The 17076-nt window shown below is 38.6% G+C and overlaps 1 protein-coding gene across 1 annotated transcript in view; it reads left to right on the forward strand.

Moving 5' to 3' along the window:
- Positions 1-17076, forward strand: part of LOC138322112 (PHD finger protein 14-like) — a 39756-nt gene that overhangs the window by 4978 nt on the left and 17702 nt on the right. The window contains exons 4-13 of the mRNA XM_069266171.1: positions 3429-3520; positions 5698-5753; positions 6184-6284; positions 6607-6662; positions 6989-7100; positions 7626-7720; positions 8904-8952; positions 10117-10257; positions 10710-10785; positions 11100-11260. Of these exons, the coding sequence (XP_069122272.1) occupies positions 3429-3520; positions 5698-5753; positions 6184-6284; positions 6607-6662; positions 6989-7100; positions 7626-7720; positions 8904-8952; positions 10117-10257; positions 10710-10785; positions 11100-11260 (939 nt within the window). The remainder of the gene's footprint in view (positions 1-3428; positions 3521-5697; positions 5754-6183; positions 6285-6606; positions 6663-6988; positions 7101-7625; positions 7721-8903; positions 8953-10116; positions 10258-10709; positions 10786-11099; positions 11261-17076) is intronic.

Below are 17076 nucleotides of genomic sequence, written 5' to 3' on the forward strand. Positions count from 1 at the left end.
CTACTTGTAATAGAGTTCTACATGAATTGTAACCAAATTCTACCACAAACATCCTTGGGAGAAGGGGAACAGAACTTGTGTAAATTTTGACTCTGGTTCCCAGGGGGCAGGAGGGGCGGGGCCCAATAGGGGAAATAGAGGTAAATCCTTTAAATCGCTACTAGTCATAGAGTTCTGAATGGAATGTAACCAAATTTGGCCACAAACATCCTTGGGGGAAGGGGAACAGAACTTGTATAAATTTTGGCTCTGGTCCCCCGGGGGCAGGAGGGGCGGGGCCCAATAGGGGAAATAAAGGTAAATCCTTTAAATCGCTACTTGTCGTAGAGTTCTGCATGGATTGTAACCAAATTAGCCACAAACATCCTTGGGGGAGGGGGAACAGAACTTGTATAAATTTTGGCTCTGGTCCCCCAGGGGCAGGAGGGGCGGGGCCCAATAGGGGAAATAAAGGTAAATCCTTTAAATCGCTACTTGTCGTAGAGTTCTGCATGGATTGTAACCAAAATTAGCCACAAACATCCTTGGGGGAAGGGGAACAGAACTTGTATAAATTTTGGCTCTGACCCCCGGGGGCAGGAGGGGCGGGGCCCAATAGGGGTAATAGAGGTAAATCCTTTAAATCACTTCTTGTCATAGAGCTCTGAATGGAATGTAACCAAATTTGGCCACAAACATCCTTTGGGGAAGGGGAACAGAACTTGCATAAATTTTGGCTCTGGTCTCCCGGGGGCAGGAGGGGCGGGGCCCAATAGGGGAAATAGAGGTAAATCCTTTAAATCGCTACTTGTAATAAAGTTCTACATGAATTGTAACCAAATTCTGCCACAAACATCCTTGGGGGAAGGGGAACAGAACTTGTGTAAATTTTGACTCTGGTCCCCCAGGGGGGCAGGAGGGGCGGGGCCCAATAGGGGAAATAGAGGTAAATCCTTTAAATCGCAAATAGTCATAGAGTTCTGAATGGAATGTAACCAAATTTGGCCACAAACATCCTTGGGGGAAGGGGAACAGAACTTGTATAAATTTTGGCTCTGGTCCCCCGGGGGCAGGAGGGGCGGGGCCCAATAGGGGTAATAGAGGTAAATCCTTTAAATCGCTACTAGTCATAGAGTTCTGAATGGAATGTAACCAAATTTGGCCACAAACATCCTTTGGGGAAGGGGAACAGAACTTATATAAATTTTGGCTCTGGACCCCCTGGGGGCAGGAGGGGCGGGGCCCAATAGGGGAAATAGAGGTAAATCCTTTAAATCGCTACTAGTCATAAGAGTTCTGCATGGATTGTAACCAAATTTGGCCACAAACATCCTTGGGGGAAGGGGAACAGAACTTGTATAAATTTTGGCTCTGGTCCCCCCCGGGGCAGGAGGGGCGGGGCCCAATAGGGGAAATAGAGGTAAATCCTTTAAATCACTTCTTGTTCTAGAGTTTTGTTTGGATTGTGACCAAATTTGGCCATAAACATCCTTGGAAGAAGGGGAACAGAACTTGTATAAATTTTGGCTCTGAACCCCTGGGGGCAGGAGGGGCGGGGCCCAATAGGGGAAATAGAGGTAAATCCTTTAGATCTCTACTTGTCCTAGAGCTCTACATGAATTGTAACCAAATTTGGCCACAAACATTCTTTGGGGAAAGGGAACAGAACTTGTATAGATTTTGGCTCTGATCCCCCAGGGGCAGGAGGGGGCGGGCCCAATAGGGGAAATAGAGGTAAATCCTTTAAATCACTACTTGTCATAGAGTTCTGAATGGAATGTAACCAAATTTGGCCACAAACATCCTTTGGGGAAGGGGAACAGAACTTGTATAAATTTTTGGCTCTGGTCCCCCGGGGGCACGAGGGGCGGGGCCCAATAGGAGAAATAGAGGTAAATCCTTTAAATCGCTACTGGTCATAGAGTTCTGAATGGAATGTAACCAAATTTGGCCACAAACATCCTTTGGGGAAGGGGAACAGAACTTGTATAAATTTTGGCTCTGGTCCCCCGGGGGCACGAGGGGCGGGGCCCAATAGGAGTAATAGAGGTAAATCCTTTAAATCGCTACTAGTCATAGAGTTCTGAATGGAATGTAACCAAATTTGGCCACAGACATCCTTTGGGGAAGGGGAACAGAACTTGTATAAATTTTGGCTCTGACCCCCCGGGGGCACGAGGGGCGGGGCCCAATAGGGGAAATAGAGGTAAATCCTTTAAATCGCTACTAGTCATAGAGCTCTACATGAATTGTAACCAAATTTGGCAACAAACATTCTTTGGGGAAGGGGAACAGAACTTGTATAAATTTTGGCTCTGATCACCCCCAGGGGCAGGAGGGGGCGGGACCCAATAGGGGAAATAGAGGTAAATCCTTTAAATCACTTCTTGTCCTAGAGTTTTGTTTGGATTGTGACCAAATTTGGCCATAAACATCCTTGGAAGAAGGGGAACAGAAACTTGTATAAATTTTGGCTCTGAACCCCTGGGGGGCAGGAGGGGCGGGGCCCAATAGGGGAAATAGAGGTAAAATCCTTTAGATCTCTACTTGTCCTAGAGCTCTACATGAATTGTAATCAAATTTGGCCACAAACATTCTTTGGGGAAGGGGAACAGAACTTGTATAAATTTTGGCTCTGATCCCCCAGGGGCAGGAGGGGCGGGGCCCAATAGGGGAAAATAGAGGTAAATCCTTTAAATCACTACTTGTCATAGAGTTCTGAAAGGAATGTAACCAAATTTGGCCACAAACATCCTTTTGGGGAAGGGGAACAGAACTTGTATAAATATTGGCTCTGGTCCCCCGGGGACACGAGGGGCGGGGCCCATAAGGAGTAATAGAGGTAAATCCTTTAAATCGCTACTGGTCATAGAGTTCTGAATGGAATGTAACCAAATTTGGCCACAAACATCCTTTGGGGAAGGGAACAGAACTTGTATAAATTTTGGCTCTGGTCCCCCGGGGGCACGAGGGGCGGGGCCCAATAGGAGTAATAGAGGTAAATCCTTTAAATCGCTACTAGTCATAGAGCTCTACATGAATTGTAACCAAATTTTGGCAACAAACATTCTTTGGGGGAAGGGGAACAGAAACTTGTATAAATTTTGGCTCTGATCCCCCAGGGGCAGGAGGGGCGGGGCCAATAGGGGAAATAGAGGTAAATCCTTTAAATCACTTCTTGTCCTAGAGTTTTTGTTTGGATTGTGACCAAATATGGCCATAAACATCCTTGGAAGAAGGGGAACAGAACTTGTATAAATTTTGGCTCTGACCCCCTGGGGGCGGGAGGGGTTGGGCCCAATAGGGGATTTAGAGTTAATATTAAAAAATTCCTTCAGAAAAGAAACAAGATGAACCTGTATTCAGAAACATTACTTGGCATTACAAACGCATGATCAGGTGAGCTAATAAGTTTAGATCTCTATACCAGCTATTGTATTACTTTACAGATGAACAGTATACCGGCCAGCAGTTTGTATCCTCTCTACAGACACAAACAGATCCGAGTCACCATCTGTTGTGTTTGTCTAGGAGATATCAGGTATTCATATTTAAAATGTCTCCATTCTAAGATTTCTTTTTTTTAGGTCATCTGACCCGAAGGGTCAGTTTGACCTATAGTCATCATGCACTATATTTGGCCTGTAGTCATGCTGGGATGAAGGGCTACCAAAGTTGTGAAAATTAATGACCTTGACCTACTTTCATGGTCACAGGGGACAAATAAGCTAAAATCTTTCAACGACTTCTTCTCAATAACCATAAGGCCCAGAGTACTCATATTTGGCCTGTAGCATGCTGGGATGAAGGGCTACCAAAGTTGTGAAAATTAATGACCTTGACCTACTTTCAAGGTCACAGGGGTCAAATAGGCTAAAATCTTTGAATGACTTCTTCTAACTAACCAAAAGGTCCAGGGTACTCATATTTGGCCTGTGCCATGCTGGGATGAAGGGTTACCAAAGTTATTGAAATGAATGACCTTGACCAACTATCAAGGTCAGGGGGGTCAAATATTCTAAAATCTTGAATTTTGAACTTCTTCTCAAATTCTGCCAGTGTGATTTAGCTGATACTTGCATGAAATGATCCTTGTCATGGTCGTGACCAACTGTTTTTATATCTTATCTTATGTTGATCTGAAATCCAAGATGGACACCACTCCCGCCATCTTGAAAATATAGTTTGAATTTATTCTCAAGGTCTACCAGTGGGCTTTTGCTGGAACTTGTCTGAATAATTTTAAGGATACAGACATTGTCCCAACAAAGTGTAGTTATTTGTCGGGTTGACCCGAAAACCAAGATGACCACCAAAGCTGCCATCTTGAAAACACATTTTGAACTTCTTGAAGTTCTACCCATGCAGTTTGACTAAAACTTGCATTAAATGATCCTTACATGGCAGGGATCAATCTAGGTTTTGGGGGAAACTACCCTTTTTCTAAATAGGGGAAAAGTTTGGCAAAATATAGGGGAATTTTAATCTTCTTATTTTAGTCCGAAATTATCTTCATTTTGATGAAAAAGTACTGTAAACCAACTAATTTTATTTTTAGATTTAGTAAAGCAAGATTTTAAAGATGCTCCACGGCCGGCAGAGCATAAATTATGTTCATCATTTGAACAATAATTGGTGTTTAATCGTGTATATAATAGTATAATTAACACAAAAAATAATATAAACTAATTTATTTTGCCTTTGGTGCATGCGCATTCAGTAGTTCATTCCATATAGGATATAGTGGTACGGAATTTTTTCGGGATGCAATTAATTGTTTTTCATATTTTTAACTTGAAGTAAAATTAGATGCTCAAACTTTTCAATGGTGGTAATGGTGTAAAGTAAGTAACTTTTGTAACTGAAGAAAAATACTTAATTGTCTTCTCCTGTTTTTAATAGTGAAAAAATACCATTTGTCAGCGGTGGAGCATCTTTAAGCTCAATAATGTAAAATTTGAGTTTATCATAAAATATGCAGTAGCTGTATGATATATATGAAGAAATCTCCAACAAAAGTCTAAAAAAAAAAAAGAAGAAAAATAAGTCACAGGGGAAATTGTGTTACAAAAACAGTCATTTTTTCGCTTCAAATGGGGAATTTTTTTAATATTCAGGGGAATTTTAGGCCAGAGGGGAATTCATTCCTTGAGGGGAAATTTACCCATAAACGGTAATAAATTAGAGCTAGATTGATCCCTGCATGGTCATGACCAAGTGTTTTTATTTTTTAACCATGACACCATATCTAATTAATTTCCTATACAGCTATTGCCAAGGTAGTCAGATGACCATTAAGGCCCTTGGGCCTCTTGTCTACATTAATCTTGCATTAAAATGGTCTTCATTCCAATATTTTCTTTTTTTCTATATTCAGATTCTTTTTGAGTAAAAGGGGGAGCGATATTTGTTCTCTATTTAGGTTCATCTAACAACAGTAATCTGAGTAGAATTTGCAGTTAAAGCTTGTTTTACTGGATGTAGAAATGAACCAATGATATCAGAGTTTTTCAAGCTTATTTTGTGTTTAATATTTTGATTGCAATTCTTAAAGGCTTTCTATGATTGAAACAACTTCACTGTCATATCCTAAATTGAGCAAAAAACAATAAAAATATTGTTGATACTTTTAGACCAAAACAATCTCCTACTGTCTAAATTCAGTGTTAAGCCCTTTATGAGATGAAGTGATTAACATCTAGTATTTCTGATTAACAGTGAAGAAGATGACGAGATTGTGGAGTGTGATAACTGTGGAGTTTCTGTTCACGAAGGTAAACTACCAACAAGTTAAAAAACATGGAAATTATTTACTTAATGGAAAGACAATTTTGATGAAGACAAATGCCCCTTAGAAAATCGTCTTGTCATTTGGTCAATATTGAACTTCAATTAAACAACATTTTCTGCCATTTAATCTACACTGTGTCAGTGTGATAGAACTATGGAGTTTGTGCAAATAAATGACCTTAACCTCTATGAAAGACACAGGATTCATTGGTTTGATATATAAGACTTGACAATCAATACCGGTATATTATAATGGACAGACTGAGCAGTGCAGATCCTGTGGGGTCATGCTTATGAAAATTCAACAAACAGGATTGAAATATCTTTATGTCTTCTCTGGGTCAGGGTGTGTGTGTCTTATTTGTGATGAAATATAGTATGTCCTATTTCTGATGTCATTATTATGTGTTTCAGGTTGCTATGGCATTAGTGAGAACCAATCCAATGCCAGTACTGAATCGTCAGCCAGTACAGAGCCGTGGTTCTGTGATGCCTGTAAGGCGGACTGTAAACCGGTAAATACCAAATCACGATCAAAAATCTAAACATATTAGATATGATTTCACTTTGGAGATTTAAATTTTATATCAAATTTTGCTACATAAGAAGTGTTGTATTTGACATCACTGCAGACAAAAAAAATTGACATTTCAGTGGAACTTTTGGTGAAAAACCTTCTAAAGTCAAAGGAAGTTCTGTCACTTGAACTTTGAAAGAAGTAAATCTTTGTTTCTATTTTGTAAAGGAATTTTTTTATAGTCACATTTCTTTTCTTGTATAAACGACAGAATGAAAAAATACTACTCTTGATTTCAATAATTTGTGGTCTTGATTCAGACATGTGAGCTGTGTCCAAATCCTGGTGGAATATTCAAAGAAACAGATGCTGGAAAGTGAGTATAAATATCCTACAGAGGAAAAAACTGATCAAAAGTTTTTGAGGAGGCACTGATTTTATAGGGTCGGTCAGGTTACCGGAAACACCAATATTTTTTTTGTATGGTAAAAACAACAACATCACACAATGACATGTTTGCAACAATAACTTTGTAAATGTATATACATGTATGTATATCTAAGAAAATAATATGATGAAAATAGATACAGTATTACATTAAATATAAATTGATGTAAATGTACAACAGTCTTTGATGAACCTGTACCTACCTCACACAAACAATGGGATATTTACTTATTAAATTGTCTTCTTTGCCAACAGATGGGTACACTTAGTCTGCGCCCTGTACACTCCTGGTGTGGCATTCGGAGATGTGGACAAACTTAGTCCTGTTACACTGTTTGAAATGCCTTATACGAGGTGGGGAGCTCGGGTAAGTATAGAATATATGTTCCTTACACGAAGGAATGAACTCAGAAATGGAAAGAATGTGAATTACCCAGTTTAAATGGCACGATAAAGTTAGAGGCTTGTATAGGCACAGACTCTGTTATCATGTTGTACAGAATACATAATAAAATATTTAAGATACCTAACACAAGGCTATGGAGCTGGAAAGGATAATAATACTCCACTTTTGTCCAAGTTTTTCTGTTCTATCGCCTTTATATAGGCCTTGAGCAGATGTTTATGAAATCAAAACTTCATCAAGGCCCATATTAAAAGATGATAAAAGGGCAAATTAATAACTACTTTAGATATCTTAAACAAGATTTGTAGCTCAACATGTAGGCACATACAATGTGGATTCTTCTTTCTGAACCTTTTCTCTTGGTCATTTAATGCTTCTCTGTACAGAAAGGGTAAAAGTGTGTTTTAAGTTGTAAGAACATGTAAAAGGATATATTTTAATGTCAGAACAATCTTTTCTACTCCTGTTTGGTTTTAACTGTAACAGGAATGTTCGCTGTGTGAGGATGCACGCTTCAGCAGGACCGGTGTGTGTATCAGCTGTGATGCTGGCATGTGTAGGACCTACTTCCATGTCACATGGTAGGTAGCACATCCTAGAACACTTTTTGTCATGTATTGGGCATTCCTTTTCTCCCATGTATTGCACATTTTCAAAAAATAATATTTTCATCTTGCTAATAAGATACCTACAGTATAACTGTTATTTTTGTGAGGATGCTATTTTTGACATCTCGCAGGTCATCGCATGGCCGCAAAATTTTGATCGATGAAAAATTAACAATGTGTTCAATTGTTTATAAAGAACAATGAATAATGATATAATAAAATTTTCTAGTTTAAGGTCCAAATTGTGAAAATTTTGACTCGCTAAGATAACCGGTTATTCAGTATTTAATATTTAGCAGTGTTCTCCCCAGGATTTTTTCACTGCGCAATGGTAATTTTTTTCCCGTTGCAAACTGCGCGGCGCAGCGCGAATAATCTTTTTTGTACCACAATTTAATTATAATGACCTAGTGTTATAATTAAAATAAAAATAACAAAAAATAATAACATTTTGATCTCACTGTCACATTTACTGAATCCAGATTAATTGCATTTAAAAATTATTAGAATTATTTAAATTTTTAAATTAGAATTATTTTAATGTGTTTCACAATTCTAGATTATTATAGGATTATGCACCCATCACTGTTTGTGTATTTAAAATATTTAAAACAAACTTTAGACAGTACAATCTGGCAGGGCACCCCTGCGGATCACATGTAATCAACACTGTCACGGTCGTAAAAATGGACCCAACCACATGGCATAGTGGCATGACAGACACCGTAAATTCATAAGAATACTACTTGTCAGGTAGCAGGAGGGATTTATTATGAGGTTTATATTCAGTAGACCTTCTTAGAGAAAATGGGGGTCTGATTTATTGATGTACAACGGGAGGCCGAAAGTGCGCAACGGAAGAAATTCCAGTGCAACGGCTCAAAATTTCCACATAACGGGACCGTTATGCGGAAAGGGCCTGGGAGAACACTGTTTAGCTTATGCTAGGCAAGAATGAAAGGTAGCGTCATGTTTGTCTACTGAATTAATGATGACAGTGGTCAAGGTCACAATTAATTGCGAAATATTTATATTTTCTAAATGTGACATTTTACCATTGAAAATACACATGTATAGATTTGAACAATATTTAGTCTGGTCAGTGGTGATGTACTGTTGGATGGAATGACAGATGCTATCTGTTGTCTTGTTTCAGTGCTCAGAAAGAAGGCTTGCTGTCTGAAGCTGCCCCAGAGGAATGTATGGTATGTTGTACAGTTTTTGCAGTCCCATATTGAATTCTTATATTCCAATAAGTTTATAAAAAAAATTACGGTAGATTCTCTCCGCTCAAGTATAATTTATACTGCAATGTTTTTATTTCATTTTGAAGAAGTTGCCACATGAAGATGCCAATGATTTGTTATAGTGCAAGTGTACTCATACTTTTATTTTCCTTGTCGGATGAGTCTGTGTAAATTCCGCTATGCGCAAATTCCAACTGCGCATGCAATACCGGAAGTCAGTGTCTTATAGCGTTTATATATTTCGCCATGATTTAGTGACACCAAACTTTCAAAAACCTTTAAAGATATACTTGTCAGCGATAATCTACTGTAAGTTAACAACAGTGACATTACACAGTGCTAAACACATTTGTTTTGTGTAAACTTCAAGCGGCTAATCATACAAACTCTTGCATCGGTCATTCTATTCTAAGCATCTGATAGACTTTGGAAACTTCTGGAACAATACAATGCATTTCAGGTTTATTTAGTCAACAAAAGAAAGTGACAAAACGGATAACTTTTAGTACCGGCCACATATTTAATTTATTCCACATCATCCTAGGTCCTAGGTGTATGTTGCACTATCACTTACTAAACCCTGTGACCATAGACCGCATTTGCTGCAGTTCTAATTTTTATAAATATAAAATAACACAGGTTTGCGTAAGAGAAGCAGAATAAAAAAACACATTATAAAATACCAGTCTGAGCTCTAGATCTAATGTACCCCAGAAAGGTGTTCAAGCATAACACAGGTAAGTCACCACTTGCACAGAGACTGGACGGTGTTCTAGCGAACGACTATTTGAACAGCGAAGCAAGTGTATCGTATCAGATACTAAATAATGTTTTCTCCTTAAATGTATCTTAATAGTGAAGTTATATCACAGAAAGATCAATTAATGAAGAATTATATAACTGCATTGGTAGAATATTGAGCTTGATCTTTACTGTTTCTACTCTAATGCTTTTCATAACTGTCATTAATGTATAAGGTGATTTTTTTTTTTGCTTGAAATTTGAGAATTGCTTTATTGCATTTAGCCTTCATAAATTTCTATGCAAATGAAAAAAAAATCAAGTTGGCAAAGAACGTATTGCTGAATACTTTTATTATTATTGGTTGTTTTTCCACTGTAGGACATTGCGGATCCTTTCTTTGCCTACTGTAAGATGCATGCTGATAAAATGATGGCCAGAGCTAAACGGAGAAATTGGTTGGCTATACAGTCACATATAAAAAAACACACAGAAAAAGTGATAGAGGATGAGAAAGAAAAGGTATTTAAATTTGTTATTTGATTGTTGGTCGAGTAATTTATTATAGAAATGATATTTTATGAAAACAACAATATGTAATGTCCTACTGATTAATATAGGTAGACCCAAATGACGGAACATCCGACGCCAGATTTCTATCTAGTAATGTTTAGTTACTTTTATTCCTTAGGCCAAAAAAATATGTCTTTTTAGGGTTACATTGGCATAAAAAATAGGGTTGTTAGGAAGTGTGTGTTTTTTGGTTGTTTTTTTTTTTTTTTTTTTTATAGTGTCTTTCACTCTGAAATAATTGCCTGAACCGGAGTCTGAGATCAAATTCCCGACTTTTAATTGGATAATATCAGAAGACACTCACTTATCAATGAAAAAATGTAAACTTATCTAAAATCTATTTGCCGTTTTGATTGAAATGTTTTGAAGTTAGGTTTCAATTAATTGTGTTTTATTTCTAGACACGATTTGACAGAAAACTTAACCGACATCGGCAAAAGTACAGAATTTCAAAATTCAAGCGTCCGCCATCATGGGGTAGGTTAAAAATAATTTTCATGAGTTCTTTAACAAACAATAATAGTCTCATTTGATGGATTAATTGAGAATTTGAAATAGTTTTTGTATGTTTTTCTTTGTCTCATACTTCACAATATTCCAAAATGATGCTAGAAATAATACGGAGAATTTAACACATTAGAATTTAACACATTATATCAAACATATGGTAGAATGGTTATATTAAAGCTAAAGATTTCCATCACACATACTTTTAGTAATGTGAAATATTATCTGTCCTCCATCATTCACACCTTCATTTAGACATTATAATTGTAATTGTGTGTGTACAGTACCTACACAGAAACTGGTGAGATACCTGACATCCAGTCCTTCCTGTGTGAAGAAGATGCTGAGAAAGGCAGAGCTGATGGGCATTATCACTCAGGTACAGCACGTCACCGAGGAGAAACAGGAGATGAGAAAGAAGACCCATATATCTCCAGCTTTGTCAGTTTAGAGTTCATCAGTTACTACCTCGGTATGTACTAACTTCATCAGTTACTTCCTCGGTATTAGGAGTGTCACGGTTAACCGAAAATACGGTTAACCGAAAAATTCAACCGTACGGTTCGGTTCGGTACGATAATTCTAAGTTTCGGTTCGGTTCATTAAAAAAATAACTGTCCTATAATACCTGTAATTTACGTGTATAAACTGTATTGCAGATTATTTCATTGAAAATACGGCGAAGTTGTTTGTCAGAATCCCGAGTAATATCATATAACTTTTTATCAGTGTACTACCTGGCAGAAAAAACTCGTGTACTAACTTCATCACTTATGACCAGTATGTATATATATTAAATCTGCGTCATGTAAAACTCATCATTAACCTCAGTTTACTATGTACGAACTAATAGTATACCAGGTATACGTATATATGTATCTCTATCAGTGACTATTAAGGTGTAGGAGGATCAGTCTCTATGTGACAATTGTATGACCTCAGGTATGTAAACTGAAACGTACTGGGGGAGATTCATCATGGTGGCAGGAGTATATGTCCTATGTATCATCATATACTATAATTAATAACTTCATCAGTCACTACCAGGTATACTAAATTATATATATAATCTGGGGGACTAATGGGTGGCAGGAGGACTCTCTCTATGACAATTGTATAATTGTACATGGTTAGATATATATAATCTTCATCAGTCACTACCTATATCAATAGTTACTACCTAGTATGTCTAAAGCAGTATATATACTAAATCTGTACTATAAGGGTCAGGAGGACGTCGGTATATGACTTAACTTCATGTACTACCACAGTATTAGTATATATTCTGGGGGGGAGGGGGCAGGAGGATGTACTAACTTCATCAATCACTACCTCAGTATGTACTAACTTAATTATAATCACGTCCTATGACAATAGTATGGACTACTTATATGATGGTATGTACTCAAACTTCATCAGTTACTACCTCAGTATGTACTAACTTCAGTAGGTACTAACTTCATCAGTCACTACTCAGTATGTACTCAGTAGATATATATCAACTACCTCGGTATGTACTAACTTCATCATCACTACATCAGTATGTACTAACTTCATCAGTTACTACCTCAGTACTAACTTCATCAGTACTACCTCGGTATGTACTACTTATCAACTATCTCAGGTATGTACTAACAATAGTATGTATAACCAGGTATATCTATATGTACTAACTTCATAGGGTAGGTATGTACTATGACCTCAATATCTAGTATACTAATATTCATCATCTACTAGAGGGATGGCATCAGGAGGATGTCCTAACTTCATCAGTATACTCTAAGTATGTACTAACTTCATCAGTAGACCTCAGTATGTACTAATTAAATCAGTCACTACTATCTCGGTATGTACTAACTATCATCAGTTACTACTCCTGTGTATGTACTAACTTCATCAGTTACTATATCAGTATGTCTTGGGGAGGGTATGTACTACCTATGACAAATATATTACTACCTCAGTATGTATATACTTCATCAGTTACTATCTCAGTATGTACAGGAACTTCTATCAATAGTATACCTAGTATGTACTAACTTATAAATACTAAATCATGGGGGTTTCATCAGACACCGATACCTCAGTGTGTACAACTTCATCAGTTTTACTACCACTATGTACTACTTCATCCCGTTACTAACATCGTATGTACTAACTTCATCAGTTACTACTACCTAGAGTATGTACTTAACTTCATCAGTCACAACCTCATATGCCACTACCACTCCGGTATGTACTAAAAACTTCATCAGTTAACTTCATCAGTTAATATCTCAGTATGTCCTACCTTTATCAGTTACTTACCTCGGTTTGTACTTAACTTCATCAGTTAATTTTCTGTAACTACTAAACTTATCATTTACTACTCAGTATTGTACTAAACTTCATTCAGTCACTATCTCTGTTTGTACTAACTTCATCAGTCCACTATCTCTTGTCATGTACTAAACTTCATCAGTCTAATACCTCAGGTTAATGTACTAACTTTCATCAGTTAATATCTGCAGTATGTACTAAACTTCATCAGTGACTACCTAAGTATGTCACTAACTTTAATTCAGTCTAAACTATTCATGTATGTACTAACTTCATTCAGTCACTACATCGGTATGTTCTAACCTTCATTCGTTACTACCTAGTATGTTACATAACTTCAATCAGTTACTACCCTCACAGTATGTAGTTATCTTCATCAGTTTCTACCTCGGTATGTAACTAACTTTCAATCAGTTACTACTCTCTCAGTATTACAAATATCAGTTAATATCTCTGTATGTACTAACTTCATCAGCTTTACATACCTCGGTATGTACTAACTTCATCAGTTAATATCTCAGTACTGTACAACTTCATCAGTTACTACCTCAGATGTAATAACTTTCATACAGTCACTACATCCAGGTATGTACTAACTAACATCAGTTAATATCTCAGTAAGTACTCACTTCAATCTCAGTTACTACCTCAGTAGATGTACTAAATTCACTCAGTCACTACCTCGGTATGTACTAACTTCGAACATGTTACTTATCCCTCGGTATGTTACTTACTTCATCAGTCACTACATCGGGTAGTACTAACTTCATCAGTTTACTATCTCAGTATGTACTATCTTCATCAGTCACTACCTCCGGTATGTACTAACTTCATCAGTTAATAAACTGGTATGTCCTACCTTTATCAGTTACTTCCTCCGTATGTACTAACTTTATCAGAAGAAGACCCATATATCTCCAGCTTTGTCAGTAGAGTTAAATCTTGGGGGAGAGGGTGCAGGAGGATGTCCTATGACAATAGTATGACAGGTAGATATATATAAATCTGGGGGAGAGGGTGGCAGGAGGACGTTCCTATGACAATAGTATGACCAGGTAGATATATATATAAATCTGGGGAGAGAGGTGGCAGGAGGATGTCCTATGACAATAGTATGACCAGGTAGATTTATATATCAATCTGGGGGAGAGGGGTGGCAGGAGGACGTCCTATGACAATTGTATGACAAGGTAGATATATATAAATCTGGGGGAGAGGGTGGCAGGAGGACGTCCTATGACAATAGTATGACCAGGTAGATATATATAAATCTGGGGAGAGGGGGTGGCAGGAGGACAGTCCTATGACAATAGTATGACCAGGTAGATATATATAAATCTGGGGGAGAGGGTGGCAGGAGGACGTCCTATGACAATAGTATGACCAGGTAGATATATATAAATCTGGGGGAGAGGTGGCAGGAGGATGTCCTATGACAATAGTATGACCAGGTAGATATATATAAATCTGGGGGAGAGGGTGGCAGGAGGACGTCCTATGACAATAGTATGACCAGGTAGATATATATAAATCTGGGGGAGGGGGTGGCAGGAGGGGTCCTGGACAATAGTATGTCACAGGTAAGATATAATATAAATCTGGGGGAGGTGGCAGGATGATGTCCTATGACAATAGTATGACCAGGTAGATATATATAATCAGGTGGCAGGAGGACGTCCTATACCCTAGTATGACCAGGTAGATATATATAAATCTGGGGGAGAGGTGGCAGGAGGACGTCCTATGACAATAGTATGACCAGGTAGATATATATAAATCTGGGGGAGAGGGTGGCAGGAGGACTGTCCTATGACAATAGTATGACCAGGTAGGTAGATATGGCAAATAAATGAGGGGTGGGGGAGTGGGTGGCGATGGAGGATTCTATGACAATTAGTATGACCAGGTAGATATATATAAATCTGGAGGATAGAGGGTGGCAGGAGGACATTCCTATGACAATATATGACCAGGTAGGATATATATAAATCTGGGGAGAGGGTGGCAGGAGGACATTCCTATGACAATAGTATGACCAGGTAGATATATAATTAAAAATCTGGGGGAGTGGGTGGCAGGAGGACGTCCTATGGTCGATCTTATGACCAGGTAATATATATCAAAATCTGGTGGAGAGGTGGCTGGAGGATGTCCTATGACAATAGTATGACCAGGTAGATACTATATAAATCTGGGGGAGAGGTGGCAACGAGGATGTCTATGACAATAGTATAGAGGGGTAGATATATATATCAATCTGGGGGGAGGGTGGCAGGAGGATGTCCTATGACAATAGTTGACCTAGTATGACAAGTTAGATATATATTAAATCTGAGGAGGAGGGTGGCAGGAGGACGTCCTATGACAATAGTATGACCAGGTAGATATATATAAATCTGGGGGGGAGGGTGGCAGGAGGATGTCCTATGACAATAGTATGACCTGGTAGATATATATAAATCTGGGGGAGAGGGTGGCAGGAGGACGTCCTATGACAATAGTATGACCAGGTAGATATATATAAATCTGGGGGAGAGGGTGGCAGGAGGACGTCCTATGACAATAGTATGACCAGGTAGATATATATAAATCTGGGGGAGAGGGTGGCAGGAGGACGTCCTATGACAATAGTATGACCAGGTAGATATATATAAATCTGGGGGAGAGGGTGGCAGGAGGACGTCCTATGACAATAGTATGACCAGGTAGATATATATAAATCTGGGGGAGGGGGTGGCAGGAGGACGTCCTATGACAATAGTATGACCAGGTAGATATATATAAATCTGGGGGAGAGGGTGGCAGGAGGATGTCCTATGACAATAGTATGACCAGGTAGATATATATAAATCTGGGGGAGAGGGTGGCAGGAGGACGTCCTATGACAATAGTATGACCAGGTAGATATATATAAATCTTGGGGAGAGAGGGTGGCAGGAGGACGTCCTATGACAATAGTATGACCAGGTAGATATATATAAATCTGGGGGAGAGGGTGGCAGGAGGATGTCCTATGACAATAGTATGACCAGGTAGATATATATAAATCTGGGGGAGAGGGTGGCAGGAGGACGTCCTATGACAATAGTATGACCAGGTAGATATATATAAATCTGGGGGAGAGGGTGGCAGGAGGACGTCCTATGACAATAGTATGACCAGGTAGATATATATAAATCTGGGGGAGAGGGTGGCAGGAGGATGTCCTATGACAATAGTATGACCAGGTAGATATATATAAATCTGGGGGAGAGGGTGGCAGGAGGATGTCCTATGACAATAGTATGACCAGGTAGATATATATAAATCTGGGGGAGAGGGTGGCAGGAGGACGTCCTATGACAATAGTATGACCAGGTAGATATATATAAATCTGGGGGAGAGGGTGGCAGGAGGACGTCCTATGACAATAGTATGACCAGGTAGATATATATAAATCTGGGGGAGAGGGTGGCAGGAGGACGTCCTATGACAATAGTATGACCAGGTAGATATATATAAATCTGGGGGAGAGGGTGGCAGGAGGATGTCCTATGACAATAGTATGACCAGGTAGATATATATATAAATCTTGGGGAGAGGTGGGAGGAGGTCTTTATATATAAATCTGGGGAGAGGGTGGCAGGAGGACGTCCTATGACAATAGTATGACCAGGTAGATATATATAAATCTGGGGGAGAGGTGGCAGGAGGATGTCCTATGACAATAGTATGACCAGGTAGATATATATAAATCTGGGGGAGAGGGTGGCAGGAGGACGTCCTATGACAATAGTATGACCAGGTAGATATATATAAATCTGGGGGAGAGGGTGGCAGGAGGATGTCCTATGACAATAGTATGACCAGGTAGATATATATAAATCTGGGGGAGAGGGTGGCAGGAGGATGTCCTATGACAATAGTATGACCAGGTAGATATATATAAATCTGGGGGAGAGG

Source organism: Argopecten irradians, chromosome 4, assembly GCF_041381155.1.
Source record: "Argopecten irradians isolate NY chromosome 4, Ai_NY, whole genome shotgun sequence".
NCBI classification, from domain to species: domain Eukaryota; kingdom Metazoa; phylum Mollusca; class Bivalvia; order Pectinida; family Pectinidae; genus Argopecten; species Argopecten irradians.